This window comes from Gracilinanus agilis, chromosome 1, assembly GCF_016433145.1.
Source record: "Gracilinanus agilis isolate LMUSP501 chromosome 1, AgileGrace, whole genome shotgun sequence".
Classification (NCBI taxonomy): Eukaryota; Metazoa; Chordata; class Mammalia; order Didelphimorphia; family Didelphidae; genus Gracilinanus; species Gracilinanus agilis.
Genome location: NC_058130.1, coordinates 287,835,668 through 287,863,591, shown reverse-complemented (window position 1 = coordinate 287,863,591; position 27,924 = coordinate 287,835,668). Strand labels below are relative to the sequence as shown.

The 27,924-nt window shown below is 34.9% G+C and overlaps 1 protein-coding gene across 1 annotated transcript in view; it reads left to right on the top strand.

The window, feature by feature from the left end:
- WDR36 (WD repeat domain 36) overlaps window positions 1-27,924 on the top strand; it is a 68,451-nt gene that overhangs the window by 5,038 nt on the left and 35,489 nt on the right. Inside the window, exons 4-11 of the mRNA XM_044680123.1 lie at window positions 598-715; window positions 3,477-3,609; window positions 5,735-5,789; window positions 7,884-8,016; window positions 8,362-8,537; window positions 12,773-12,893; window positions 20,883-20,948; window positions 24,042-24,128. Coding sequence (XP_044536058.1) covers window positions 598-715; window positions 3,477-3,609; window positions 5,735-5,789; window positions 7,884-8,016; window positions 8,362-8,537; window positions 12,773-12,893; window positions 20,883-20,948; window positions 24,042-24,128 — 889 coding nt within the window. The remainder of the gene's footprint in view (window positions 1-597; window positions 716-3,476; window positions 3,610-5,734; window positions 5,790-7,883; window positions 8,017-8,361; window positions 8,538-12,772; window positions 12,894-20,882; window positions 20,949-24,041; window positions 24,129-27,924) is intronic.

Sequence of the window (27,924 nt, the reverse complement as noted above, 5' to 3'; positions counted from 1 at the left end):
TTGAACTGACTGTCCTGTAGGCATCTCACATGTATCTCATCTTTCCTCCAAAAGCCAGCATTTTATACATTTTCATCTCTCTGTTGAGGGTGCCACTATCCTTTCAGTATCTCAAGTTTACAACTTTGTTATTCTCAACTTCTCACACTAATTCACTTCACATTCTCAGACATCAAATCTTGTTTCTACTTCAATGTACTAACATAACATAGCTGCCATTCTGGATCAAGCCCTCATCACCTTTCACCTCTATTATTGCAATAGCTTTTAATTGCTCATTTTGTATATGTCTATATATGAATATGGTTTGGATTGTAAACTCATTGAAGACAAAGACTGGTTCATTTTGACTTTGTATCTTCTGATTGATTGACATAATGGCTGAAAATCCAAGATCACTTTTGTGGTACATTGATACATGAAAATAGGATTTTAAAGCAGGGTCTTCACTTCCTGTCATTTGTTATAACTGTAAAAATAATTATACAAAAAGTTTAAATACTGTGGTGGTTTGACTATTTTCTCACATTAATGACATTTTCAAAATCAGTATGCCTTACTAACTAATGGAAATAATTTGAACTTTTAATGTTATAGGTTGCACATACCTTCAGGGGTCACAATGCAGAAATTCACCTTTTACAGCCCTTTGGAGATCATATCATCTCGATTGATATAGATAGTATCCTCATCATTTGGCATATATATTCGGAAGGTAAGAATGAACATTATGCAATTTAATTTGGGATGGGAATAATTAAATCTGTATGTAATTAATCTTTCCTGAATAAATTTCCTGAGTAAATACTATTTTATAGTAAAAGAATTATTCCATCTCTTTCCATCTATCAAATTTCCAAGCAACAACCTGAGATGACAACTTTGATAGTTTGTCTATTTGATTTTCTTTTGGATCACTTATTTTTGTATGGATATAACTTTACTTTGACATTCCCTAAGATTAGTAAATTATTAGATTTTATGTTTAATCTGTGGGACAATCATGCTTGGTTTCTCATTTCTACATAGTTCTGAAATGAAAGTATTTTTAAAAGTTTACATAACTACAGATCCAGTATAGGAGTCTTTAGAAATAAACCTGGGTTGTATATATGCTACAGGGTAGTATATAGCCATTTTTATATGATGGTAAGCAGGAAGTCCACTTCCATTAACATCTTTTCTTTGACAGTGATACCTAGGGAAAATTCCCGAAGTGAATGGTTGGGTCAACTTCAGAGGGTTTGAGGTTGAGGTCCAGAACATCAGAACATCTCCATCTTCTCTTAATGACTCATAGGTCCATCATCCTATAAAATCTATCTGAATTTTCCTCAAACTTTTACATTTTCACCTCATACCATCTCTTGGGGTAACAGGTTTCTGAAATTTTGTTATTCTTATACATGTAAATATATAAGTAAAGTTAATACTTTAACTTGTCTTAAAATAACCTTTTTACAGGTCAGTTCTATTTCACTTGATCTCATCAGTTCTAGTTGAACCATTACAATTCCAAAGGACTCAGTTAAAAAAAAAAATGCTCTCTATCTTCAGAAAGAGAACTAATGAGCTCTGAGTGAAAATTTGAAAATTTTTTTTCACTTTGTTTTACTTGACATTTTTCATTTTTACAACATAGAAATATGGAAATGTTTGCATAGCTTCACATGCATATTGAGTTAATATTCAATATTGCTTGCCTCCTCAATGAGTGGAAGAAGAGCTAGAGGGAGGGAGAAAAATTGGAACTTAAGTTAAAAATGAATGTTAGAAAAATTGTTTTAATTAAAAGCATAGATCTGACCAGGTCACTCTCCCCCATTCAGTAAACTTGTGTGGCTCCTTAGCACAAGGATCAAATATGAGATCCTCTAATTGGCATTCATAATCTGGTTTCTTCTTACTTTTCCATTCTTCTTACACCTTGCTCCCATGTGCTCTGAGATCCAGTGACCCTGATGTCCCCTTGCTCTTTCCTAAATAAGACATTCCTTCTCCTTACTTTGCACTTTTTTTACCCTTTAATAAGTTTTTATTGATTTTTTTTTTGTTTTTTTACTTTACCATAATTTTCCCCATTTTCTTCTTCCCTCCCATGTGGAATGTGAAGGATGTATCACTTAACAAATAATATTTGTTGAAAGGCAAAAAAAAAGATAATGAAAAATAGAGAAAAAATCAGTATGATCAGTACATTTTTTAAAAATGAAAAAATATGTTCAATGTGCAACACTTATCACCTTTGACTTTGCATTTTTACTGGCAATCCCCCATGCCAGAAATTCTCTCCTTTTTCTTCATTTCTTGGCTTCCTTTTGGGTCTGAGCTAAAATCTTAGCTTCTCCAGTCTTCTTATTGCTAGTACCTTCTCTCATGATATCTTCAATTTATTCTGTCCATGACTATTTGCATGTCATTTCCCCTATTAAACTGAGTTCCTTAAAAGCAAGGACTGGGTGTTTTTATCCGGGTGTGTGTGTGTGGTCATTCTTTATATTTCTAGTTATAAACAGAATAAATCCTTGTTGAGTTGACTTTTTTTTTAAACCCTTACCTTCTGTCTTAGAATTAATACTATATATTGGTCCCAAGGCAGAAGAGTCAGTAAGGGCTAGGCAATAGGGGTTAAGTGACTTACCCAGTCACAGCTAGGAAGTTTGAGGCCATATTTGAACCCAGGGCTAGCTCTCAATCTACTGAACCTACCTAGCTACTCCCTTGACTTGACTTTGATTAATTTAATATAATATTATCTGGAACAACTTAGCATTATAAGTTAATTCTTGGAGAATTCATTATATAGTCTCTCCTAAATCATTTACAAAAGTATGAAATCCTAGGAGGTTTCCTGCAATATAGCAGGACTATTTTTGTAGGAACTTTTTTCTTTTTTATAATTACTTCTCTATGTCGATGTCATTTTTTTCTTCATTCCAGATGAGACTCCTAATATTTGGTATTCATGGCTTTTTATCTTAACTATGTTTATTTAACCCCTTCATAGAATACTTATGTTTATAGCAAATTTGAATTTTACAATGGACTTAATATTAAGTATATGGAAGAAATACTGAATTTTTGTTAAATTTATTTTTTGTTCTGTAAAAGTGAAATTTGGGAAATGCCATCTAAAAGTATATATATTTTCTATGGACACGTGGAAATTATCAAACTACATTTCCCGTGGTCCAACGGGTTTCCGTTTCCGGTTCTTTGGGCATGGGGACGCCTACGTCTCCACACAGAACAGTTTAAATCTCCTGGTTTAGGGGGGAGTGGGCTCTTGGCCAGCAGACTCGGGAGGAGACAGGAGACAATAATGGCAAGGGCGGTGGTTTTGAATTCTTACAAGCGCGTGGTCTAATAACTTTATCTATCAGCATGGCTTTAATTAAAATACTAATTTATATTATTATTTCAGTCATAATTATTTTTCATATTTATAGTTCCTTATACTGTCTCCCTATTTGCAGAAAAGTACCTTCAGTTGATTTTCGATAAAGCTGTTTTTAAAATTTCTACCGTTTTACATCCAAGTACCTACTTGAACAAAATTCTCCTTGGGAGTGAACAAGGAAGCCTGCAGTTGTGGAATATAAAATCCAAGTAAGAATTTTGGTGATTATTACAAGCATCTACCTGCCTTTCAGCTCCACTCATTTTAGCAACTAGCTTGACTAATTAATATTTAAATGTGTTTATTTGGAAATCTAGACAGACTTATCGCTAATTTTCTAGTGAAAAATAATTTGAAACTCCTTTTTAAAGTCCATACAACTGACTTTGATTTATTCTTACAGTTCTACAGTAAAATGTGAAATAATGAAGTGTCTTATTTGGTCTGAGTGAACTTTGACTAAACTGACATGAATGTGAGAAATGCTGGATCAGATTTTTGCTCAGAAATAATAGCAAGCCTCATTGCTGCAGTATTTTGAGACATTTCTAAGAACATTAAAATTTTTTATGCATATCTTATAAGTTTATTTATTGAATATTGGTGAAAAAGAGAAGGAAAGCATCAATCATCTCAAGATTCCTTGGATAGCTATAAGATTTTGCTTCTCAAAAGCTTTCCCTTAAAGCCCTTTTGAATTCTAAGATAATGATTGTAAATGAATTGTAAATTATAAATTAAACATTTGATGTTTTAACATGGTTTTAGGATGAGATATATTAATTAATAAATGTACACTTTAATACATTGACACATCTTATATAATAATTTTATATAGTACATCTATTTTTTTAAACCCTTCTTCTTAGAATTGATTCTAGCTGTAGGTTCTAAGGCAGAATGGAAAGGGATATGTAGTTAGGATTAAGTGACTTGCCTTAGGTCACCTAGCTATGTATGAAGTATCTGAGGCCAGATTTGAACCCTGAACTTCCTATCTCTAGTCCTGACTTTCACTTAGCCACTTAGCTGCCCCTAGTACATCTATTTTTGTAGGACTTGTCTGTTTTGATTGATTATAAGAGGTGCAGAATTATATTTTTTTATTTTATGACACTTTTCCCCCATACCTGTGATTTATTTTTAATGCTGAATTCTACAGCTACGCAGTTTTAACTTTTTTTTTTCCCTATGGAGAAATGTAATCTTGTTTTGTGATCTACTTTATTATGTTGTTTCCATGACTATTTGGTGGCTAAAAATGGAAAACGCTTAAGGTTTTATTAAAAAAAAGAATATTCTTTATGTCAGTTCAGAACATAAAATAATTACTCTTTGTGACTTTGCCCAGCTTTTAAATTTAGTAAGCATATATTAATTCAATTCAGCAAGTGTATTAAGTACAGTGGTACCTTGATACATGAGCATCTTAAATCATGAGCAATTTGAGATATGAACAGTCACAATTGGGGATTTTTTGCTTCAATTTGAGAGTGGATATTTGAATCACGAGCTTCTGCCTGTGGGAGGAGCCTGAGGTGGATGCAGTAATCAGTACAAGAGAGATTAAGGAAATGTTCAGTGTTTGGGAAAAAATTAAAGTTTATTGAAAAGACACCCAGAAAAGATTGCAACAGGTCTTGTGTTGGAGTATGTGATGACACTTGTTTCACACAGTATTGAAATGTTCTGAAAGGGAGGAAGAAACAAATTTCCATGGAAAGGTTTTTGTTGAAATGACCTCTAAGTGAAATCAAGGAAAGTGTAGCAAAACAGCCAGAATTCAATGAAGAAAATGATGATAATTAAATAAAGTGAAAAAATAGTGATTACATTAGCAATAAAGTTATATATCATAAGTAATGTATAAGGTCAATTTTGCATTTAAATGTACGTGTGTAGAGAGTAAGTTATGTTAAGCAATAGTGCATGAAATGAAAACCTCCACCAGCAGGTTCACCTGACCTTGAAGGTAAATTACATTTCATAAGCAAGTTTATTTCTTTACATTCTTTCTTATTATCTAAAAAAGTACATTTTCATATTTAAAAGCATATAAAACAAAAAATTCATGTGGTTTTTTGGGGGGCAGGAATGGACTAATAATTAGCATTTCCATTAATTTAAATGGGGAAATTTGATTTGGTACATGAACAAATTGAGTTACAAGCTTGACATGGATGAATTAAACTCGTGTGTCAAGGTACCACTGTACTTGCTAGGTGCAAGGTACTATAACTCTTGATTTTCTGAAGAACATACTTCCATGTTTTTTCTAAGCATTTATTTTTGCCCTTCAAAATTCATTTTTAAAATAGTTTTTTCTCCATGTAGCAAACTTCTCTATACATTTCCAGGATGGAATTTTGCAGTGACAGCTCTCCAACAGGTTAGCATTTTTACTATTAAGAAATAAATGTTAAATGTATGTCTTTCTATATTTTGAGGAACACCTCTGTGTTTGTAAAGTTTTAGGCAATTTCATATATAACTTGTTATTTTGGTGCCTGTGACTGCTGTAATGAAAAAAATAGTGCTTTGGAAATGGAGTTTAAAATAATTTCAAATTAAAAGAAACAATTCCTCATGGGTAGTTATAGGTATGGAATTTTGTATATGCAGTTGATTTAGTTTTGCTGAACTTTTATTTTACCTTTTAAAATCTGTTTTACAAGTGACGATGAATTAGGAGAAATGAATGTAATTTTAAAATAAATGATACCAATTAAATTCAAATTTTTTTAAAAAAAGAAACAATTCCGGGCAGCTGGGTAGCTCAGTGGAGTGAGAGTCAGGCCTAGAGACAGGAGGTCCTAGGTTCAAACCCGGCCTCAGCCACTTCCCAGCTGTGTGACCCTGGGCAAGTCACTTGACCCCCATTGCCCACCCTTACCACTCTTCCACCTATGAGACAATACACCAAAGTACAAGGGTTTAAAAAAAAAAAAAAAGAAGAAAGAAACAATTCCTAGGTGTATAAGCATTTAAGGAAAAAAATTGAGATCTGCATTGGCATGTGAAACTACTATTTTCCTGAATGAAAGCTTACAGTATTGTATAGTGCTGGTGTTATTTTATTTTATTTTGGGAAATTCTATTCTATTTAATTAATTTAGAATGTTTTTTCCATGGTTACAAGATTCATATTCTTTTCCTCCCCTCCCGCCACCCCACTTCTGTAGCTGATGCATAATTCCACTGGGGCTGGCGTTATTTTAGGTAGTTACTAGTTATTAGTAGGACAAAAGTAATGACATTTAGTGTTGACTAATTGTTTGGACTCATGTGGTCTAATCATTTATCTAGCCTAATCTTACCCTTGAAAGAATGATTTTCCTTTATTTTGATATACTTGGAAAAGATAATTTTTGGAGTGCCTTCTATAGTGTAATAGGTATAGGCTTTAAAAGTAGAAAAGCAAATTTTTGCAAGCAGGCTACAGGAAAAACCTTGACTGTCAGCCATGGACATTCTAAATAGAATGAAGGGAAGGAAACTGTTTGCCCTGGGAGGACTCTGATCAAGCTGGGGAAGTAAGAGGGTATGGATGCCTTTAGCTGCCCAGTGAAGAGCCCAAGGAGTGTGGAGTTACCACTGAGAAGGAAGACTTGCCAGGGAAGATCAAGTGAGCAAGAAGATCTAGCTGGGGTGGTGGACATCCCAGTCTGAGACAAGCTCCTTGATTAGCATTTCCTGGATTTACTTTCTTGTGGACCCGTTTCCTGTACCATCAAGAGGAGCTGAAGTGGTCATGGCTTTGTGAGAGACCCATTTTCCCTTCTAGCCTGTAATAGTCTGATTAGTGCAGTGTAGGCTTTAACCCATTCTCCCAGTCCCTATGTGGTCCCTAGTGATTAGATTCAGTGTGACCTTTCCCCATTATCCCTGACCTTCAATTATTATTAAAACCTTGTGTTTATAATTCTTTTGTCCTTGTACTACCCTGTCACTTGTTGGTTTCAGACTCCCTAGCTAGGTGGATCAGTGTGACAGTTAAGGCCCAACAGTCACTCCTGTCAACTGCCATTCCCCAAACTGCCAAACCCAATTTCCTAACTTGTTTGGTCCCAGGCTATTGTCCATTCCTGTCTCCTACTCACCCTTCTGAACCCAAATAGAATATAAGTTAACCCCAGGTTTTACCTTAAGAAAAGTAATGAGATAAATTGTGGCCTAACTTTTGTAACAGACTTAATTTGTACACATTTGTATTCAGACACTAGATGTGTGTTCCTCTGTATATCATTTGTCTGCCTAGAGAGGAGTACTTTATAGACAAACTCACTAATTTGAGGTTATTCTAGAATAACCTTAAGGTTCCTTTTAGCTCTCTAACTTTCTATTGTTTAAACATCCTCAGAAAAAGATATTATTAAATCTTTTGATAATCTGGGATAGGGAGTATAACAAGATGATACTGTTAAAACAATTATATTTTGATTTTTAAAATGGATCATTTTGGGGCGGGGGTGTTAATTTTCAGGCACCTGCAGTGGACGTCATTGCGGTTGGACTTGTGTCTGGTCAGATTATTATCCAGAACATAAAATTTGATGAAACACTGATGATGTTTCGCCAAGATTGGGGTCCCATCACTTCAATTTCTTTTCGTACAGGTACATTTTAGCCTTTTTAAAAAGAAATTTTTTATGCAAATTTGATATTTTGGGGCTATAGAAAGTTTTCTATATGATGTTTAATCTAAATGAGTCCTATACTATCACAGAAATTCTCAAAAGAGTAGGGATCATGGTATTATTTATTTTTTTAATTATTAATTATGCTCCTTTTCTCAGTTTTATCATCTATCAAACATTCTTTTATAGCTTATTTTTGCTAACAGTTGAATTTTTTTGAGGTGGTAGCTATTTAGTATATTTTAATCATCTTTACCTAGCTTATAATTAGATATAGACTACTTAACTGCATTTTTTTGGTTGCTGTTTTGTTTTTAAATGTAGATGGACATCCAGTAATGGCATCTGGTAGCCCTCTTGGTCATATAGGTCTCTGGGACCTAGAAGAAAGAAAACTAATCAATCAAATGAGAAATGCCCATTCTACAGCAATTGCTGGTCTGACATTCCTCCATGGAGAGCCACTTCTCATTACTAATGGTGCTGATAATGCACTGAGGGTAGGATTTCTTTTTGTGACATTCTTATAACTGACTACCCCTATCTACTCTTTCTTTACTGTGTTATCTTTAATTTGAGAGAAATTGGAACAAGAGGAATAAATAAAACAGATTGCAATTATAGTATTAGGAGCCATATGATAATCCTTGTTACAGAGAATCCTCCCCCAAAAAGCATGGTAATATAGGAAACCATGCTATTATTGATTATAGGGATAGCTAACACATGAGATAATAGTCAAAAAGATCTAGTCAGGGGGGCAGCTGGGTGGCTCAGTGGATTGAGAGTCAGGCCTAGAGATGGGAGGTCCTAGGTTCAAATCTAGCCTCGCACACATATTAGCTATATGACCCTAGGTTAGTTACTTAAACCCCCCTCCCCACCATATAGCCTAGCCCTTAAACCTCTTAAAAGCCTTCGAAACAATATACAGTATTGGTTCTAAAAAAGAAAGTCAGGGGTTTTAAAAACAAAAGAAAGTTAATGTGAATGTAGGCTGCATTCCCATTGTACTCTGGTCAGATCCTGTATGAATTATTGTGTATAATTATGAGTACCAGACTTTTAAAATGACCGTGGCAGATTAGAGAGCCCATCCTGAATCACTGCCTTTTCAACGTAGAGACGCTTATGTAGCCGAATGAAACTTATGAGCTATGCTGTTCAAGGCTACCCAAAATAGATAGGTGATAGATCATAGGGGAGAGTTCTGACAAAAGGTGATCCATGGGAGAAGAAAATGGCAAACTGTTGTAGTGTCTTTGTCAAGAAAATTCCATGGACTGTATTAAAATGATAAAAAGATATGACTGGAAGATGAGCTCCTCAGGTCAGAAGCTGTTCAACATGTTACTGGGGAAGAGTGGAGGACAAGGAACTCTATAACACTAATGAAGTGATTGGACTAAAGCTGAAAAGAAGCTTAGCTATGGATATGTCTGGTGACTAAAGGAAAGTAAAGATAAAAGATTGCATAGAAACCTAGAATATAAGATCTATGATCAAAGAAAGATTTCTTACAAAAAAATGATAAAAGACAACTCAGGAACTCAAAAACAGAAACGATAAGTAAGAGGTGGTGAAAATAATAGAGTATGCAAGAAAGATCTTAAATCAGCAATAAATATATATTGATGGGCTGTTATTGATCTCTGTAAGAGGGAGATTTTAGGTATTTATAGATATATAATTAAAATGTGGCCGCCAGGAATCAACAATTCAGATTGATTCCGTAATTAAAATAGACCCAAGTCAGGATCGGGTTTAAGGTAGTTTATTTACAATTAGGGAAATAGAGAGAGGGAGAGGCTAGTCCAGGCCTGCAGAGGCCTGGACAGAGAGAGAAGGTTAAAAGGCTAAATAAATTAGGGTACAAGCCACAAGGCCTAGCAATCAGATAGGCCGGAGCCTACTTAAGGTAGAGTCTTGGAAAAACGCCAAGGTAGGCCAAGGAAGTCAGCCTAACTTACCCACGTGACCATTCAGAGTAGAAGCTGCCTGCGGTCTCAACCGAGATCTTTCAGCACCAAGTTCAAAGCGGGAACTCCCTTAGCAGGAAGTAACCAACATACTTGAAGAGATAGTGTCTTTTGTCACTTCCCGTAGGTCCACCTCTAATTCAAGTGGACAAATGGCAGCCTCCATACTGATTTGGACTGCCCGAAGGGCAGTCCTTTGTTCTTGATTTGTTACTTGTCACGTGTGGGTAACTCCATCCCCCTCCCCACTAAGGGAGGTGGGGATGACATCATCTCAGGTAGGTAGAGTTTTGACTATGAATGGGCTAGAGCTAATTCTATTAACACATCTCTTAGAGCCATACATCCTGGAGTGTAAAATGAAATGGGCATTAGGAAGCATTGCTAGTAAGGCGTGATGGAATTTCAGCTGAACTATTTAAAATCCTAAAAGATGATGCTGTTGATGCTGTTATATTGCTGTACTCAGTATACCAACGATTTTGGAAAACTCAACAGTGGCCACTGGATTGGAAAAAAATCATCCCAAACCTAAAGAAGAGAAATGCTAAAGAATGTTCAGATTACTGAACAGTTGTGCTCATTTAATATGCCAGCAGGATTATGCTTAAGATTCTGCAAGGTAGGCTTCAGTAATACATGAACTGAGAATTAAAGAAGAGAAGGTGCATTTTTAAAGAGGCAGAGAAACTAGAGACCAAATTGTCAACATTCGCTAGATTATGGAGAAAGTAAAGGAGTTTAAGAAAACATCTACTTCTGCTTCTCTGACTACACTAAAGCTTTTGTATGGATCACAACAAAATTTGACAAGTCCTCAAAGAGATAGGAGTACTAAATCCTCTTACTTGTCTCTTTAGGAACATGTATGTGAGTCAAGAAGCAATAGTTAGAACCTAACAGAACAAATGATTGATTTAAGATTGGAAAAGAATTACAGCAGGACTGTATGTTGTCACTTTATTTTTCGAATTTATATGCAGAGGACATCATGTGAAATGTCAGAATCAATAAATGAATCAAAAGCTGGAATTACGGTTGCTAGGAAAAATAGCAACAATCTCAGATATGCAGATGATATCACTAATGGCAGAAAGTGAAGAATTAAGGAGCCTCTTGATGAGGATTAAAGAGGAGTGGAAAAGCTGGCTTGAAGCTTAACCAAAAAACTCAAACAAATCCCCAACCAAGATAATGGCACCTGGTCCCATCCCTTCTTGGTAAATAGAGAAGAAATGGAAGGAATGTTGAATTGTATATTCTTGGCCTCAAACATGACTGTAGCCATGAAATTAAAAAGACTTACTCCTTAGAAGGAAAGCTATGGCAAATCTGGACAGCATACCAGAAAGCAGAGACATTATCTTGCCAACAAAGATTTGTATACAGTCAAAGCTATGGTTTTTCCAGGTAGCAATGTTAAGCTGTGAGAGTTGGAATATAAGGAAAGCTGAAAGTTGCAGAATTGCTGCTCTGAATTATGATGCTAGAGAAGACTTGAGAGTCCCTTGGAAAGCAAGGAGATCCAATCAATCAATACTTAAAGAATTTAACTCAAACTGTTTACCGGACTAGGAGGTCAAATACTGAAGCTGAAGCTTAAATACTCTGGTCACATAATGAGAAGATGGGACTCATTGGAAAAGACTGATATTGGGAAGGATTGAAGGCAAAAGGAGAAGGGAACAGCAGAGAATGAGATGGATAGTGTCATGAAGCAACAAATGTGAGCTTGGACAGACTTCAGGAGGTAGTAAGAGGATAGAAGGACTTAGAGGGCTGGGCTTCATGGGGTCATGAAGAATAGGACATGACTAAAGAGCTAAAGAAGCAAGTAATGCCCTTGGGTTATGGCCCATACAGTCTAGGTTGCTGTTGGCCTTCTCTGAGGACTCATTTGCATACAAATGATGTGCTAATTCAAATATCTCAAGAACAGTAAAACTTTCATAAATCATTTTGTTATAAAGTCTGAGAGTCCTGAGAAAACTAGTCTTCAAAGAAGTGGAAATTAAAAATCCTCAGGACAATGGAAAGACATAGTGGATGGACTTGAGCAGGCTACCACTGGTAGCAAATAAGGAATTTCTGAAGATGGAGGCGGGTGATTAATGTAATTCTTTGTGAACTGAGTTTGGATCCAGCCTCAGACACTTAAAATCACATAACCTCTTTCCTCTTCAGTTTCTTCAACTGTAAGAATAAGGATAATAATAGCATCTAATAGTAAAATGCTTTGCAAATCTTAAAGAAAAAAAACATGCAATAAGCATTCAGAAGAAAATAACCAGATTTTTTTAAGGACCTTAAGTCTTTGCCATATAAGGTTAATTTAAGGATCTGGAGATGTTTACCCTGGAGGAGAAGACTTGAGGCTATGGGGACTATCTTCAAGTATTTGAAGATTTGTCCTGTCAAAGATAGGCTCATTTTGTTTTACCCAAAAGAACGCCAGTTGGAGCAATGTATGTAAGTTGCAAAGAGGAAAATACAAGTTTTATGTATTTGGAAATTCCAACAATTCAAGCTATCCCAAGGTGAAATAGATTTAGGCAAAAGCTAGATAATAGCTTTTCAGTTATACTTTAAAGGAAATTCGGTTGGACATAGAGACTCCTTTCAATTCTAGAAATTCTGTGATGATAATCTCTACCAAATATTTTGCAATCTCAATTTGCATACAGATGATGTGTTTCAGTGTATCTCTAGTGTTTCAGAAACTAATACTGAGAATGCTTTGCTGCTTTTGTTTTCAGATTTGGATATTTGATGGTACTGCAGGTGAAGGTCGGATTTTGAAATTCAGAATGGGTCATAGTGCTCCTTTAACCAAAATTAGATACTATGGACAAAACGGACAACAAATTCTTAGTGCAAGTAAGTATTTTAAATTGAATAACTTAATTCTTCATTCAATTCAGTACTTCAATATATATTCACATTTACCTTATGTTCTATTTTTAAACTTTTTGTTGAGTTCTTTTTGGCCACCGTACTGATAATTTTGACAGTTTTTTCTTCCTTAGTCCTGTTTCATTTTTCTTTATCAAGATTCAATTATTGATGTCATCTTCAGTGATTTTGGGCTTTGGACATAAAATTCGGATTGCACTGGAAGTTGTTAGATTAACCTCTTCAAACATTACCCATACCAATGAACATTCTCTTATGATATAGTTTAATACTTTAATAATTTATTTTTTTAACATTTAAAAAATATTATTTTTGCCAATTGTAGGTAAAAATTTTTTTTAAACCCTTAACTTCTGTGTATTGGTAAAGGTGGGCAAATGGGGGTCAAGTGACTTGCCCAGGGTCACACAGCTGGGAGTGTCTGAGGCTGGATTTGAACCTAGGACCTCCCGTCTCTAGGCCTGACTCTCAATCTACTGAGCTACCCAGCTGCCCCTAAAAACAATTTTTAACATTTGATTTTAAAATTTTTGAGTTCTAAATTTTCTTCTTTTTCCATTATCTCTCCTCTCCCTGAGATAATGAACAATTTAATACAAGTTATACATATGCAATCATGAAAAATGTATTTCCATGTTCGTCATGTTTATCAAAGAAAATACAGGTAAAAAACCTAGGAAAAAATAATGAAAATAAAAAATGGTACTTTTCTCTTTGTATTCAGATTCTTATTGATTCTTTCTCTAGAGTCGAATAGCATTTTCCATTATAAGTCCTTTGGTGTTATCTTTGGATCATCAATTGCTGAGAGTAGCTGTAATTCATAATTCATAATTACATGTCAGGTCTAGCCTGACAAGGTCTAGGGGTCCTCAAAGGCAATAAGAAAGATGACGCAAAACACAATGGTTGATCAGGAGGACCCAGAAGCTGATGGCTTTCAAGGCAAGGTTTATTTTCTACTTTATAGGGCTGGAAAAACAAGCTGGGCATTTTGCACAAGCTTTCCACATACACAGTAAAATGTAATGATTAAACAAAGTGGCTTTAAGGTTCAATGCAACATGCATACCTTATTGAGCTTTAGACAAAGATTCTATAGAATAATAAATCAACATATGAAACAGCCTATACTCAGAGTCCAGGGGAATGCATACATCAGTGATTTTGTAGAGGAAAAGGGGAGCTTGAAGCTACAGGCCTCAGGGGAAGAGGTAAAGTAGGTGACAAACTTCAGCTGCGCTATGACCCGGAACTTTGCTCAAAGTCTCAGGCTTTGCTTCCTACAATCCCATAGTATTGCTGTTTTTGTGTATAATGTTCTCTTGGTTCTGTTCACTTTATTTTACATCAGTTCATGTAGATCTTTCCAAGTTTTTCTGAAATCATCTTGCTCCTCATTTTTTTTGCACAATAGTTTTCCTTTATAACCATATTCTTGTTCAGCCGTTCTCCACCTGATGGCCATTCCTTCAATTTCCAATTCTTTGCCACCACAAAAAGAGCTGTTATAAATATTTTTGTATGAATAAGCCCCTGTCCCTTTTTTTGGATCTCTTTGGGTTATAGATCTAGTAGAGGCATGCACAAATTTATAGCCCTTTGAACATAGATCTAAATTGCTCTCCAGAATGGTTGATTCAGATCAGAACTCTACAGACAGTGGATTATTGTCCCCATTTTTCCTTATCTCCTCCAACATTTGTCATTTTCCTTTTCTGTCATATTAGCCAAATTGATAGGTACCTCAGAATTGTTTTAATTTGCATTTTTATCAAGAGTGATTTAGGAAGGAAAAGTGATTTAGAGCATTTTTCACATTTTTCTCAAAGATAACTTTGATTTCTTCATCTGAAAACTACCTGTTCATATCTTTTGACCATTTATCAATTGGACATTATTCTTAAAAATTTGACTTAGTTCTGTATATTTGATAAATGAGGCCTTTATCAAAGACATTGCTGTAAATTTTTTTTTTTACTCAGCTTTCTGCTTTCTTTCTAATCTTGGCCGAAGTGGTTTTATTTGTGCAAACCCTTTTTAATTTAATGTAATCTAAGTTATTCATTTTATTTCTCAATGCTCTTTCCCTCTTATTTTGTCAGAGATTCTTCCCTTATTCATAGAATCGACAGGTAAACTATTCTATGTTCCCCTGAATTACTTATAGTAGCACCCTGTATATCTAAATCATGTACCCATTTTGACCTTTTCTTAGTATAAAGTATGTGATGATGATCTGTACCTACTTTCTGCTAAATTGCTTTTCAGTTTTCCTGCAGTTTTTGTCAAATAGTGAATTCTTGTTCCAAAAGCTTGGGTATTTGGGCCTATTAAATATTAACTTACTATGGTTATCTATTTTATATGTAATCTATTCCATTAATCCACTACTCCATTTCTTAGCTAGTACAAGATTGTTTGGTGACTATTGCTTTGTAATACAATTTAAGACCTGGTACTGCTAGACATTTTTCTTCATTTTTTTTTTCATGAATTCCCTTGGTATTCTTGATCTTTTAAATAGATACTATATATATATATATTTTTTTTTTAAATAGATACTACATATATATATATATTATGTAGTTTTTTTGCCTCATACTTTCTCTTAGAATTTCTACAAAGTATCTTTTCTGAGGCAGAAGAATGGTAAGGGCTGGGCAGTTGTTGGGGTTAAGTGACTTGCTCAAGATTACACACAGGAAGGCCAGATTTGAATCTCCTATCCCCAGGCTTGGTGCTTCTTTTCTGAACATCTAACAGCCTTGATACTACTTATCATTTTAAGGAATATTCCATTAATTTCTATGGATGTTGTAATTTTTAAAAAGCTTTTCCCACATTTATTGAGATAATCATGTAACTTCTATTGGTGGTGTTATTGATGTGGTCATTTATACTTATTGTTTTCCTAATATTGAATTAGCCCTGCATTCCTGATATAAATCTCACTTCATAAGAGTGTATCATGCTTGTGATGTATCACTGTAATCTCCTTGCTAGCATTTTATTTAAAATTTTTGCTTTGGTATTCATTAGGAAAATCGATCAATAGTTTTCTTTCTCTGTTTTTGCTCCTCCTGGTTTTAAGTATTACCACTATATTAGTGTCATAAAAGGAATTTGATAGGACTCCTTCACTTATTTTTCCAAATAGTTTATATAGTATTGGAATGAATTGCATTTGGTAGAATTCACTTGTGAATTTATCTGGCCCTGGAATTTTCTTCTTAAGGAGTTAATTGATGACTTGTTCAGTTTCTTTTTCTGAAATGGGGTTAATTATTCTGTTTCCTTTTCTGTTAATCTGGGGAATTTATATTTTAAAAAATATTCATTTATTTAGATTGTCAAACTTATTGGCATAAAATTGGGCACAACACTACCTAATAATTATCTTAATTTCTTTTTCATTGGTGGCGAAATCACCCTTTTCATCTTGAAGATTGGTTATTGGGTTTCCTTCCTTTTTTAATTAAATTAACCAATGACTTATCTATTTTTTGCTCCTCCACGAATAAAACCAGCTTCTTGTCTTATTTTTCAGTGGTTTTTTTGCTTTTAATTTTTTAAGATTTCTAATTTAGTCATTAATTGGGGATTTTTAACTTGTTTTTTTTTTAGTTTCTTTTAGTTGCATCCAAAATTTATTCATGTGCTCTTTTTCTATTTTATTGATATAAGCACTTAGAGATATACATTTTCCTCTAAGTACTGTTTTGGCTATATCCTATAAATTTTGGCATATTGTCTCATTGTTATCATTCTCATTAATGAAATTTTTAATTATTTCTATGATTTGTTCTTTGACCCATTCATTCTTTAGGATTATATCATTTAATTTCCAATTTGTTATTAATATTTCTTTTGACATTCCTTTATTGACTATAATTTTTGCTGCTCGTAGTCTGAAAAGGATAAATTTAATATTTCTGTTTTTGGTTGTGACTTTTTTGTGCCCTTACACATGGTCAGTTTTTGTTTGGGTGTCATGTACTGTTGAGAAAGATTTTCTTTTTTCTTTCCATTCACTTTTCAGTAGAGGTCTATCATATCAAACTTTCTAAAAAATTTTTTTACCTTCCTAACTTGTTTATTTTGTAATAGACTTATCTTTTTTTCAGAAGGGAAAATTGAGGTCCTTAACTAGTATACTTTTAGTCTGTATTTCTACTTGTTACCTCAGTTAACTTCTTTAGAAATTTAGATGTTATACGATTTGGTGCATTATGTTTTGTATTAATATTACTTCATTGCCAATATCTTTTAACAAAATGTAGTATATATCCTTTTTATCTTTTAATTGTGTCTATTTTTATGTCTGTTTTGTCAGAGATCATGATTGCTACCCCTCTTTTTTTTATTTAAGCTGAAGCATAATAGATTCTGCTCCAGCCTCTTTATCTTTATACTATATACATTTCTGTTTCAGATGTGTCTCTTGTAAACAACATTATTAAATTCTGGTTTTTAATCCACTCTGCTATCTACTTATGATTTATTTGTTTCATTCACATTCAGTTTTGATTACTGTGTGTTTTCCTATTTTCCACCATTTTATTCTATTTGAGCCAGTTCTGATGAGACTGAGGTTCAAACAATCCCCATCAATCACTCCCACCCCCATCTTTCTCTCCATTGTAATAGCTCTTTAATGCTTCTTTTATGTGTGACAGTTTACCCCATTCTACATCTCCCTTCTCCTAGGACATTCCTCTTTCACCTTAATTTTGTTTTTTAGGAATATCATCTCATCATAGACAATTCACCCTCCCTCCCTCCCTCTCTCTCTCTCCCTCTCTCTCTCTCTCTCTCTATATATATATATATATGTGTGTGTGTGTGTGTGTGTGTGTGTGTGTGTGTGTGTGTGTGTGTGTGTGTACTATTTTTTTTTAATTTTAAAAAATTTTATTTTTTAGAAAAATTTTTTCCATGGCTACATGATTCATGTTCTCATGTTCTTACTCTCCCCTCCAGCCCCCATCCTCACTCTCCCCAGAGCCGATGCACATTTCCACTGGTTTCTTCAAGTTTCCTCAATCAAGACCTATCTCCATATTATTGATAGTTGTACCAGGGTGGTCATTTAGAGTTTACATCCCAAATCATGTCTGCTTCAACCCATGTGTTCAGGCAGTTGTTTTTCTTCTGTGTTTCCACTCCTGTAGTTCTTCCTCTGAATGTGGGTAGCGTTCTTTTCCATAAATCCTGCAGAATTATCCTGACCATTGCTGCTAGTAAAGAAGTCCATTACATTCAATTGTGCCATAGTGTATCTGTCTCTGTGTATAATGTTCTCTTGGTTCTGCTCCTTTCACTCTGCATCAATTCCTGGAGGTCATTCCAGTTCACATGGAATTCCTCCAGTTTATTATTCCTTTGAGCACAGTAGTATTCCATCACCAACAGATACCACAATTTGTTCAGCCATTCCCCAATTGAAGGGCATACCCTTGTTTTCCAGTTTTTTGCCACAACAAAGAGCGCAGCTATAAATATTTTTGTACATGTCTTTTTCCCTATGATCTCTTTGGTGTACAAACCCAACAATGATATAGCCAGATCAAAGGGCAGGCAATCTTTTAGCTCTCTTTGGGCATTGTTCCAAATTGCCATCCAGGATAGGTGGATCAGTTCACAACTCTACCAGCAATCTATTAATGTCCCAATTTCTATATATATTTCTAATTGTCCTAATGGAGTGATAAAGTTCTTAAAAGTTATAAATATCATCTTCCCATGTACTAATGTAAACAATTTAACTTTATTGAATCCCTTGTTTTCCCTTTTCTATTTGCCTTTTTTTATTGTATTTGAGCCTTGTATATGAAAATCAAATATTCAGGGCTAGTCTTTTCATCAGGAATGCTTAAATAATCTTTTTCTCCTCTTGAAGGATTATACTTATCTAGGTAATTCTTGGTTATAATCCTAGCTTCTTTGCCTTCTAGAATATCATATTTTAAGGCCTTTGATTCTTTTTTAAAGTAGAAACTGCTAAATCCTATGTAATCCTGACTGAGACAATTGAATTGTTTCTTTCTGACTGCTTGCAATATTTTCTTCTTGGTCTGGAAGTTCTGGAATTTGGCTATGGTATTCTTGTGAGTTTTCATTTTGGCATCTCTTTCAGGAGGTGATTGGTGCATTCTATCAATTTCTATATTATCCTTTGGTTCTAGGATATCAGGGCAGTTTTTCTTGATAATTTATTTTGTTGTTCAAAAGTTTCATTTACTAAAAATGAGTAGGTAACATTTTATCTTAAAATGTAACAAAAGAAAACGACTTGGAAAACAATATGCAGTTTTTACAATGAGACATTTAATAGAGCAGTCACAGGTAAGCATCCTCCCATTATAGGTAAGTAACACTTAACTCTTATGTGTTACTTATCTGATTTTAATAGCATTTTAATGCTAATTTCTTCCTCTAGTCATAGAAAACCAGTAGGGGAAGAGACTGAAGCAATTTTATATTGATAAAAATTTCTCATATCCCTATAGTGCTTTGGAATAAAGCAGTGCCTCCAGACTTCTTTTGATTTGATTTGTTTGTTAATGTCTCAGAGTCATTAGCTTTTCCTTGCCCAATTCAAAATATTATAGATTTATTTTCTAAAGTGAGCTTTTATATCTCTTTTTCCATTTGACTAATTCTACTTTTTAAAAATATTTTCTTCAATGAATTTTTATACATCTTTTTATGTTTCATTTACCAAACTGTTAATTCTTTTTTCATGATCTCTTATGTCACTATGTCACTTTCATTTCTTTTCCTAATTCTTTCCTAATTCTTTTACCTCTTATTTGAGTTTTAAAATCCTTTTTGAGTTTTTCAAAGAGTTCTTTTTGGGCCTGATACCAAATCACATTTTTCTTTGCAATTTTGCATCCAAATGTTTTGACATTGTTGTCCTCGTCTGAGTTTATGTTTCGATCTTCCCTGTCACCATAGTAACATTGTATGGTCAGGTACTTTTGTTGTTTGGTTATTTTTCCTGCCTGTTTCTTAACTTTTAATTTTACATTAAAGTTGGCCTCTGCTACTAGGGTGAATGTTCCAAACTCCATGTTTTTCATGCTGCTATTTTCAGAGCTGATTCTGGGGACCTATAAATTTTCAGTTTTTCCAAAGTGGTATGATTTAAGGAGAGCCATTGTCACTGCTCTCCTGGCTTGTGTTCTGGTCTATAAGCATTCTTTTATATTCTGTACCTATGACTGGGATACCTGCACCCCTGCTACCACAGGCTCCAGTGTGCTATTATTCCTTCTCATCCTTGGACTGGGACTTTGGTCTATGATCTGCATTCCTTTTTGGACAGTGCAGCAAAGTCCAGCAAAAGTGCCAGCAAAATATCTCCTGTAATCTCTTTTCTGACCATTTGTCTGAACTTTTTACCAGTTGTGGGCTCAGAGCTCAGGATGTCACTGCTGCTGATTCAGTTGCCCCCCCAAACCTGTACTGGCTTGCTAGGGCAGTATCTGCTGCTGACTTTTTCTAGGGCTCCTTGTTGGCTTTCCCTAGATTAGGCTCTTTTGCTGCCATTTTCTGGCTCCTGCTTTGGCTAGTATGTGTAGGGGGACTTGATGATGCTTGCTTTACTGGGCTACCTACAGTGGAGTGCTCCACTCTCACTTTAGGGAGACAAACCTTTCCTGTGTCTAAAAGTTGTGTCTTGGTTTGGAAAACTGTTCTATCTTTTTATTGGTTCTACAATTACAGAATTCATTTGAGGTGTTATTTTAAGGTTGTTTGAAGAGGAATTTGGGAGAGTTCAGGCAAGTTCCTCCCTTACCCCTCATGTTGGCTCCTTATGATATATTTATGAGACTAATTTCCTATAAAATTACACATATTGGGCTTGGATTTTTTTGTATTTAACTTGATAATTTCTTTAATTTAAGTTGCCATTTGTAGCTTGACTTTTTTATGTTCCATTAGGTCACGATGGTACTTTACAGTCATTTTCTACAGTTCATGAAAAATACAACAAGAGTTTGGGACATGGTAAGTTAATAAATCAAGGTGAAAATCATTGTTCTTGAATTTAAAGTCATTTTGCTAACTTTCTGTTGCCCATGGGACACTAGAGAGTATAATTTATCCTCAATTTCAGTTAGTCATTTGGTAAATATTCATTAAGCATCTAGTATGCCAAGGACCATACCCGAGGATGCAAAGTATGAGGACATAAAAAGTAATGAGTTTTGGCCCTGAATTAGCTCACAATTTAATGGGGGGGTCCACAAAAACAAATATGTACCAACAAACTCTACAGGATAAATAGGAAATAATTAAAAGAGGAAAGATATGTAATGAAGCAGGCTTACTACTTGTTCATGTGATTCCATTCTATTCTGTCTCCTCCAACAGATTCCCTCCTTTTAAACCCTCACTTGATTATTTTATCCTTGCTAACTTATATTTACATTTCTCTTTTTGCCTTTTGTAGCTAAATTCGTCAAAAAGGCTGTCTACAATAGGTGCCACCACTGTTCTCTCCAAAGTTTCTAACGATCTTTTAGTTTCCAAATCCTCATTCTCTTTGACTTTTCTGTAGCCTTTGACAATGTTTATCATTCTCTCCTCTTTGATATTCTTACTGTTTCTAGGTTTTCAGGATACCACTTTCTCCTGGTTTTTCCTCCTACTTACCTGATCTCTCCTTCCCTTTCTGCTTTGCTGGAGCCTCCTCCAAACCACACTCCCTAACTTTAGGGGTCCCTCAGGATTCTGTCTTGGGTCATCTTCTCTTCTCCCTCTGTACTACTCCACTAGTGATCTCAATAGCTCTCATGGATTTAATTACCATCTTTGTTCTGATGATTCTCAAATCCAACTTTTACTGCCTATATCTCTGCTGATCTCTTATCTCACCTCCAACTACCTTTCAGACATCTCAAACTAAACTGCCATTAAACATCTTAAACTGATTATATCTGAATTTGAACTCATGTTCTTTCCCTCCAACCCTTCTTACTCCTTCATATCTTCCCTATTACTGTAAAGAGCAACATTATCCTCCCAAGTCTTTTAAGCTCATAATCCAGGAATCATCCTGGAATCCTGTCTTTTCACAGCCATTCTGTGGCCTAGGCCTTCTGATTTCACTTTCGTTACATCTCTCCAGTATGTCCCTTTCTCTCCTCTGACACTGCTACCACTCTAGTGCAAGCCTTCATCACCTCACACTGATTACTTCAATAGCTTGCTGCTGGGTCTCCCTGCCTTGTCTCTCCCCACTCCATTCCATTTTCCTAAAATGCAGATTTGATCATGTCACCTTCTCTGCTCCCTACCTCCAACTCATTTGCCTTCAGGATGCAATACAAACTACTCAGCTGTTCAAAGCCCTTCTTGTGCTAGCCTCCTCCTACCTTTCCAGTCTTCTTACATTTACCTTACTCTGCAATAAATATTCTTCAATCTAGTGACACTTGGCTGTTCCATGAACATGGCACTCTGATATCTCTTAGCTCTGGGCATTTTCTCTGTTCCCCATGCCTGTAATATTCTCCTTCCTCCACTCTGGTTACTGACTTCCCCAGTTTCCTTTAATTCCCAATTAAAAATTCCACTTTCTATATGAACTCATCCTTAGGTCATCTTGGTTCCTATGATTTCTGTCATAATTATTTTCTACTTAATCTGTATATAGCTTGGGGTGTGTGTGTGTGTGTGTGTGTGTGTGTGTGTGTGTGTGTGTGTGTGTTGTGTGTGTGTGTGTGCACGCACGCATGCGCACGAGCACACACACACGCATATTATCTTTCCATTAGATTGTAAGTTCTTTGAGGGCAGGGAATATCTTTTGCTTTTTTTCTGAATCTGTAATGCTTAGCACTGTGCCTGTCGACATAGTAGGAGCTTTGTAAAAATGTTCTAATTGAATATTGAAATAGGAGATGATATTTAAGTTGGAACTTAATGGTCTTTTAAGAACCAGGGAGGTTAGTAGTTTAGGTGGAGGAGGGAGAACATGCCATAATTGGGATGACCAGAGAGAAGCCCTAGAGTTGAGAGATGGAATTATTAATGGAATAGCCAAGAAGTCAGTGTCACTGAATTAAGAGTATATGGTGGATCAACTGTAGGTATGAATAACATGGAAATAGATTTTGAACAATGATATATGTATAACCTAATGGAACTACTTGTCAGTTTCAGGAGGGGGGAGGAAAGAGCAGAGGGAGGGAATCATGAATCTTGTAACCATGGAAAAATATGCTAAATAAAAAAAAGTTTTTTAAAAAAGGGTATATGGTGGGGAGTAAGGTATAAGAAGACTGGAAACTTTGGAGGTGACTAGGTTAAAGACTCTGAATACTCAATGGGCAGCCAGTGGAGTTTGAGTAGAGAAGTGGCATAATTGAACATATAGTCTAGTTTCACAAGTTTTGTCTCTTCCATTCCTTAACGAAATTGATAAGTTCTAGTAGAAAGGATTAGTTACAGTTTGAAGAGGTCACTACTAAGATTAAGATCATAAAATCTCATTGTTGGACCTCATAAATCATCTGGACCAGTGATGGGCAAACTTTTTAAAGAGGGGGCCAAAGGAAAGGAAATGCTCATGGCAGCTCTTTTGAAGTTTCATTAAATTGTATCCTATTCATTGTATTTGTCAGATTAGGAATAATGTCGGGAGGCTGGATACAACATTTCAGGGGGCCGCATCTGGCCCATCACTGATCTGGACCAATCCTACCATTTTACAAATGAAAAAAACTTTAGAAAAATGAAGTGACTTGCTTGAAGTTTCAGAGCTGGTTTAGCTCAGAACCTGAAGTAGAACCTGTAGGCTCATATCTTCATCTCTTGCCCTTTCTATAATACTACTATGCTTTTTAAATCTTAAAACATTGTGCAAATGTGAGTCATTAGTTCTATAGGAATACATATTTTAACATGAGCTGAAATGTCAATATTAATCCTTGTCAAGTGTTGCTTATCCACAATGTTCCTGACCTGTATTGTCACAAATAAAGTAAACTTGCTGTATGTATTATATAAAATATATTGTTTAAAAATTAAAATAGATATCTTTTATTCAAGTTTATCATTGAGAGATTCATTGATTTTCTTTTTTTTTTTTTCAAGGAATGATAAATAAAAAGCAAGCCAAACGTAAAGGTATTAAGAATTGTGAATCAATGAGACTTCCACCCATAACAGTATTTGTAGCAGGTAACTTTAATGTACTGTTTGAAAAAATTTTAACTTCTTTCTGTTTTCATTTACAGTCTACTGATTTGCTGTTTTCCCACCCTTGTCCTCTTTCCACAAATGACAATATTAAAAAATGCTTAGTAGTGATTGCTCCCTAATCCTGGGAATTAATGCATCTTTCAAATGAATACTATTTTGTTGAGAATCTTCAAAAACCTTAAATCTCTCCTTTTATAGGACATGTAATTTACCTGCAATCATATAGTGGCAGTGTTGAAACCAGTAGGTTATTAGTTCTCATGGAGATTTTTTTTAACCATTACTTTTTGTTTCAGAATTGATACTAAATATCATTTCCAATGCAGAAGAGGTGTGAGGACTAGGTAATTGAAGTTAAGTGACTTGGCTGGGATCATACAGCTAGAAAGAAGCCAGTCTCTGAGAGAAGCCAATCTCTAGGCCTGGCTCTATCCACTGAGACACCCAGCTGCCGGTCTCACTAACTGTTTCAACAGGCAGAGATGGATAAAGAAAGCATTGATTTCCACACACAAAATTGGTCACATTATTGTCAGGACTGTGAAACTACTAGTAAATCAAAATTTAAATTCCAACAGTTTAATAGCACATACTTAATAATTTTTGAGTTGTTTGGTTTTTTCATCTTTTCTACTTTTAACAATTAGAGATTTTCTTGTTGTATTACTCTTTTGTAGCATACCTAAGAGCTATATATTCAAAATGACTAAAATCCAAAATTAAAATCAGTTATATAAATAGTTCTTAGAAACATAATATTGGAAATTATAAAGCTCATTGGTATTATTATTAAGGTAACTGGGTTCCAATCCTGCCCCTGACACTTAATAACCATGGGATTGTGGGCAAATCATTTAATTTCTTTAAGCCTCAGCATTTTTATATACAAAATAAGTGTGATAATACTTTTATTATCTTACTTTAGAGGATTGTTGAGAGGAAAATGCTATGTAAACCTTATAGTACTATAGAGATAGGAATTATTATTTTTTTAAACCCTTACCTTCTGCCTTAGTATCAATATTATATATTGGTTCCAAGGCAGAGTGGTAAGAGCTAAGCAATTGGAGGTTGAGTGACTTGCCCAGGCAGGGTCACACAGCTATGAAGTGTCTGAGGCCAGATTTAAACCTAGACTCTCCTGTTTTTAGGCCTGGTTCTCAATCCACTGAAGTACCCAGTTGCTCCCAGAGATAGGAATTATTACCAATAATATTTGATTTATTTTAGGAGGAATATGGAATTTTCATAATGAATGCAGTTTGAAATTATTTTAGTTGATAATGGTAGAATAGAAATGTATATGTCCTCTTTATTCCTGGTTTTCCTTTGGTGTAGTAGTTCCTTGTTCTGCTCATTCAACCTTGTAAATATTTTTTTAAAAACATGCACCCAGGAAAGCATAGTTCTTCATTTTTAACCCAAAGAAAATTACTGTATTTGATTATCTTTCCCACCTTTAAAATCCTATTGCGTCAAGAGTAATTTTTAAATATAAGTAATATTGCAATTTTCCTGAGTCCTTTGAAGTCTAAGTATATATAAATTCATAAACTCATCATAAAGGAATATGAAGAAAAGTACATAAGAAAGAAAATAAATCTTTCAGATAAATTAAAGAGCTATTCAAACTTTGTACCTTTAAGGTAAAAATTCAGACTTTCTGCTATTCTAGAAAAACCGGTAAAATTCTTAAATTTTTTTTTTCTGATAAGACCTTTCTTGGTATTTGAGATTCTCAAAGATCTATGATAGTAGGAGAGAGACCATTTAAATATATAGATAAATTGAGGCCTTAGTTTTATTTAGAAGTTTATATCTTCCAACTTGATAAAACTATAAGTAACTTAAAAAAGCCTAATTAATTTCACCTTTGCCTCCTGTGCCTATCCTTTAGTAGAATTTTTTTCAACAGTAGATTGATCCATTTTACTAAAAAGGAAATAAGCATGTAGATTCACAAAACAGATGAAAATTCCTTTAATAATTTGAAAATAAAATAACCAAAGCAGTAATGATATGACTTGGGATCATAAAATAACCTTGTGGAATGAAAATAAGAACCCAAAAAGTAGTAACAGAAGAAAACTGCTTTCTTTCTATGTCAAAATCAGAATTTCTTAACCTAAAGGCTTGTGAACTTTAAAAAGAAAAAGTTTTGATAAATTCATTTCAATATATTTGGTTTCCTTTCCTATGCATTTTATTAATTTAAAAACTTTATTCCAAAAAGTCTATAGGCTTCTCCCCAGACTGCTAAAGGAGTCCAGACCACACAAAATATGTTCTCAAAAAAATTAAAAACCTCTTCCCTACATCCTGAGTACATTGTACAAGAAATAAGAGGGAGTAAAGCACATAACACTTTTAGTGATGTGTTATTTTTTCCTTTCATGGGAAAAAAACATAAATTGAATCTTGGAAGACACTTAAGATCTCAGCCCATTTTGGTCAGTGTTTTTATGCCTCTGATTTTATTGGTAGAGATCCGTGATAATGCACCTATGGCACATGTGCCATAGACGGCATACAGAGACCTCTGTCAGCATGGGGGGTGTGGTGTTCCCTGCAGAATTGTTCCCTTCTCTTCCTCTCCATTGTGCTTCCCTGTCTTTCCCTGGTAGATTAATTTGATGAGCTTTAGGTGCATGCCATAATCTGAGTGATATGTATTTTTCATCCACTTTGCTGTTATATCTTTAATGCATATTTGTTGGTATTGTTTTAGTTTTAGTTTTTTTTAATCCTTATTTAACAGTGCTTAGCATAATGCTTGGCACATTTCTTTTTTTTTTTAAACATTTATTAATAATCATTTTTAACATGGTTACATGATTCATGCTCCTACTTTCCCCTTCACCCCCCGCACTCCCCCCACCCATGGCCAACGCACATTTCCACTGGTTTTCTCATGTGTCCTTGATCAAGACCTATTTCCAAATTGTTGGTGGTTGCATTGGTGTGGTAATTTCAAGTCCACATCCCCAATCATGTCCACCCCGACCCATACGTTCAAGCAGTTGCTTTTCTTGTATGTTTCCTCTCCTGCAGTCCTTCCTCTGAATGTGGGTAGCGTTCCTGACCATAAATCCCTCAGAGGTGTCCTGGGTCATTGCATTGTTGCTGGTACAGAAGCCCATTACATTCGATTTTACCACAGTATGTCAGTCTCTGTGTACAATGTTCTTCTGGCTCTGCTCCTTTCGCTCTGCATCAGTTCCCAGAGGTCTCTCCAGTTCGCCTGGAACTTCTCCAGTTTGTTCAGCCATTCCCCAATTGAAGGACATAACCTCCTTTTCCACTTTGTTGCCATCACAAAAAGCGCAGCTATAAATATTTTTGTACAAGTCTGTTTATCTATGATCTCTTTGTATGCAATGGTATGGCTGGATCAAAGGGCAGGCATTCTTTTATAGCCCCTTGAGCATGATTCCAAATTGCCAGCCAGAATGGCTGGATCAGTTCACAACTCCACCAGCAATGCATTAATGTCCCAATTTTGCCACATCCCCTCCAACATTCATTACTCTCCCCTTCTTTCATTTTAGCCAATCTGCTAGGTGTGAGGTGATACCTCAGAGTTGTTTTGATTTGCATTTCTCTAATTATTAGAGATTTGGAACACTTTCTCATGTGCTTATTGATACTTTTGATTTCTTTACCTGAGAATTGCCTATTCATGTCTCTTGCCCATTTATCAATTTGGGAATGGCTTGATTTTTTATACAATTGCTTTAATTCCTTGTATATTTGAGTAATTAGACCCCTGTCAGAG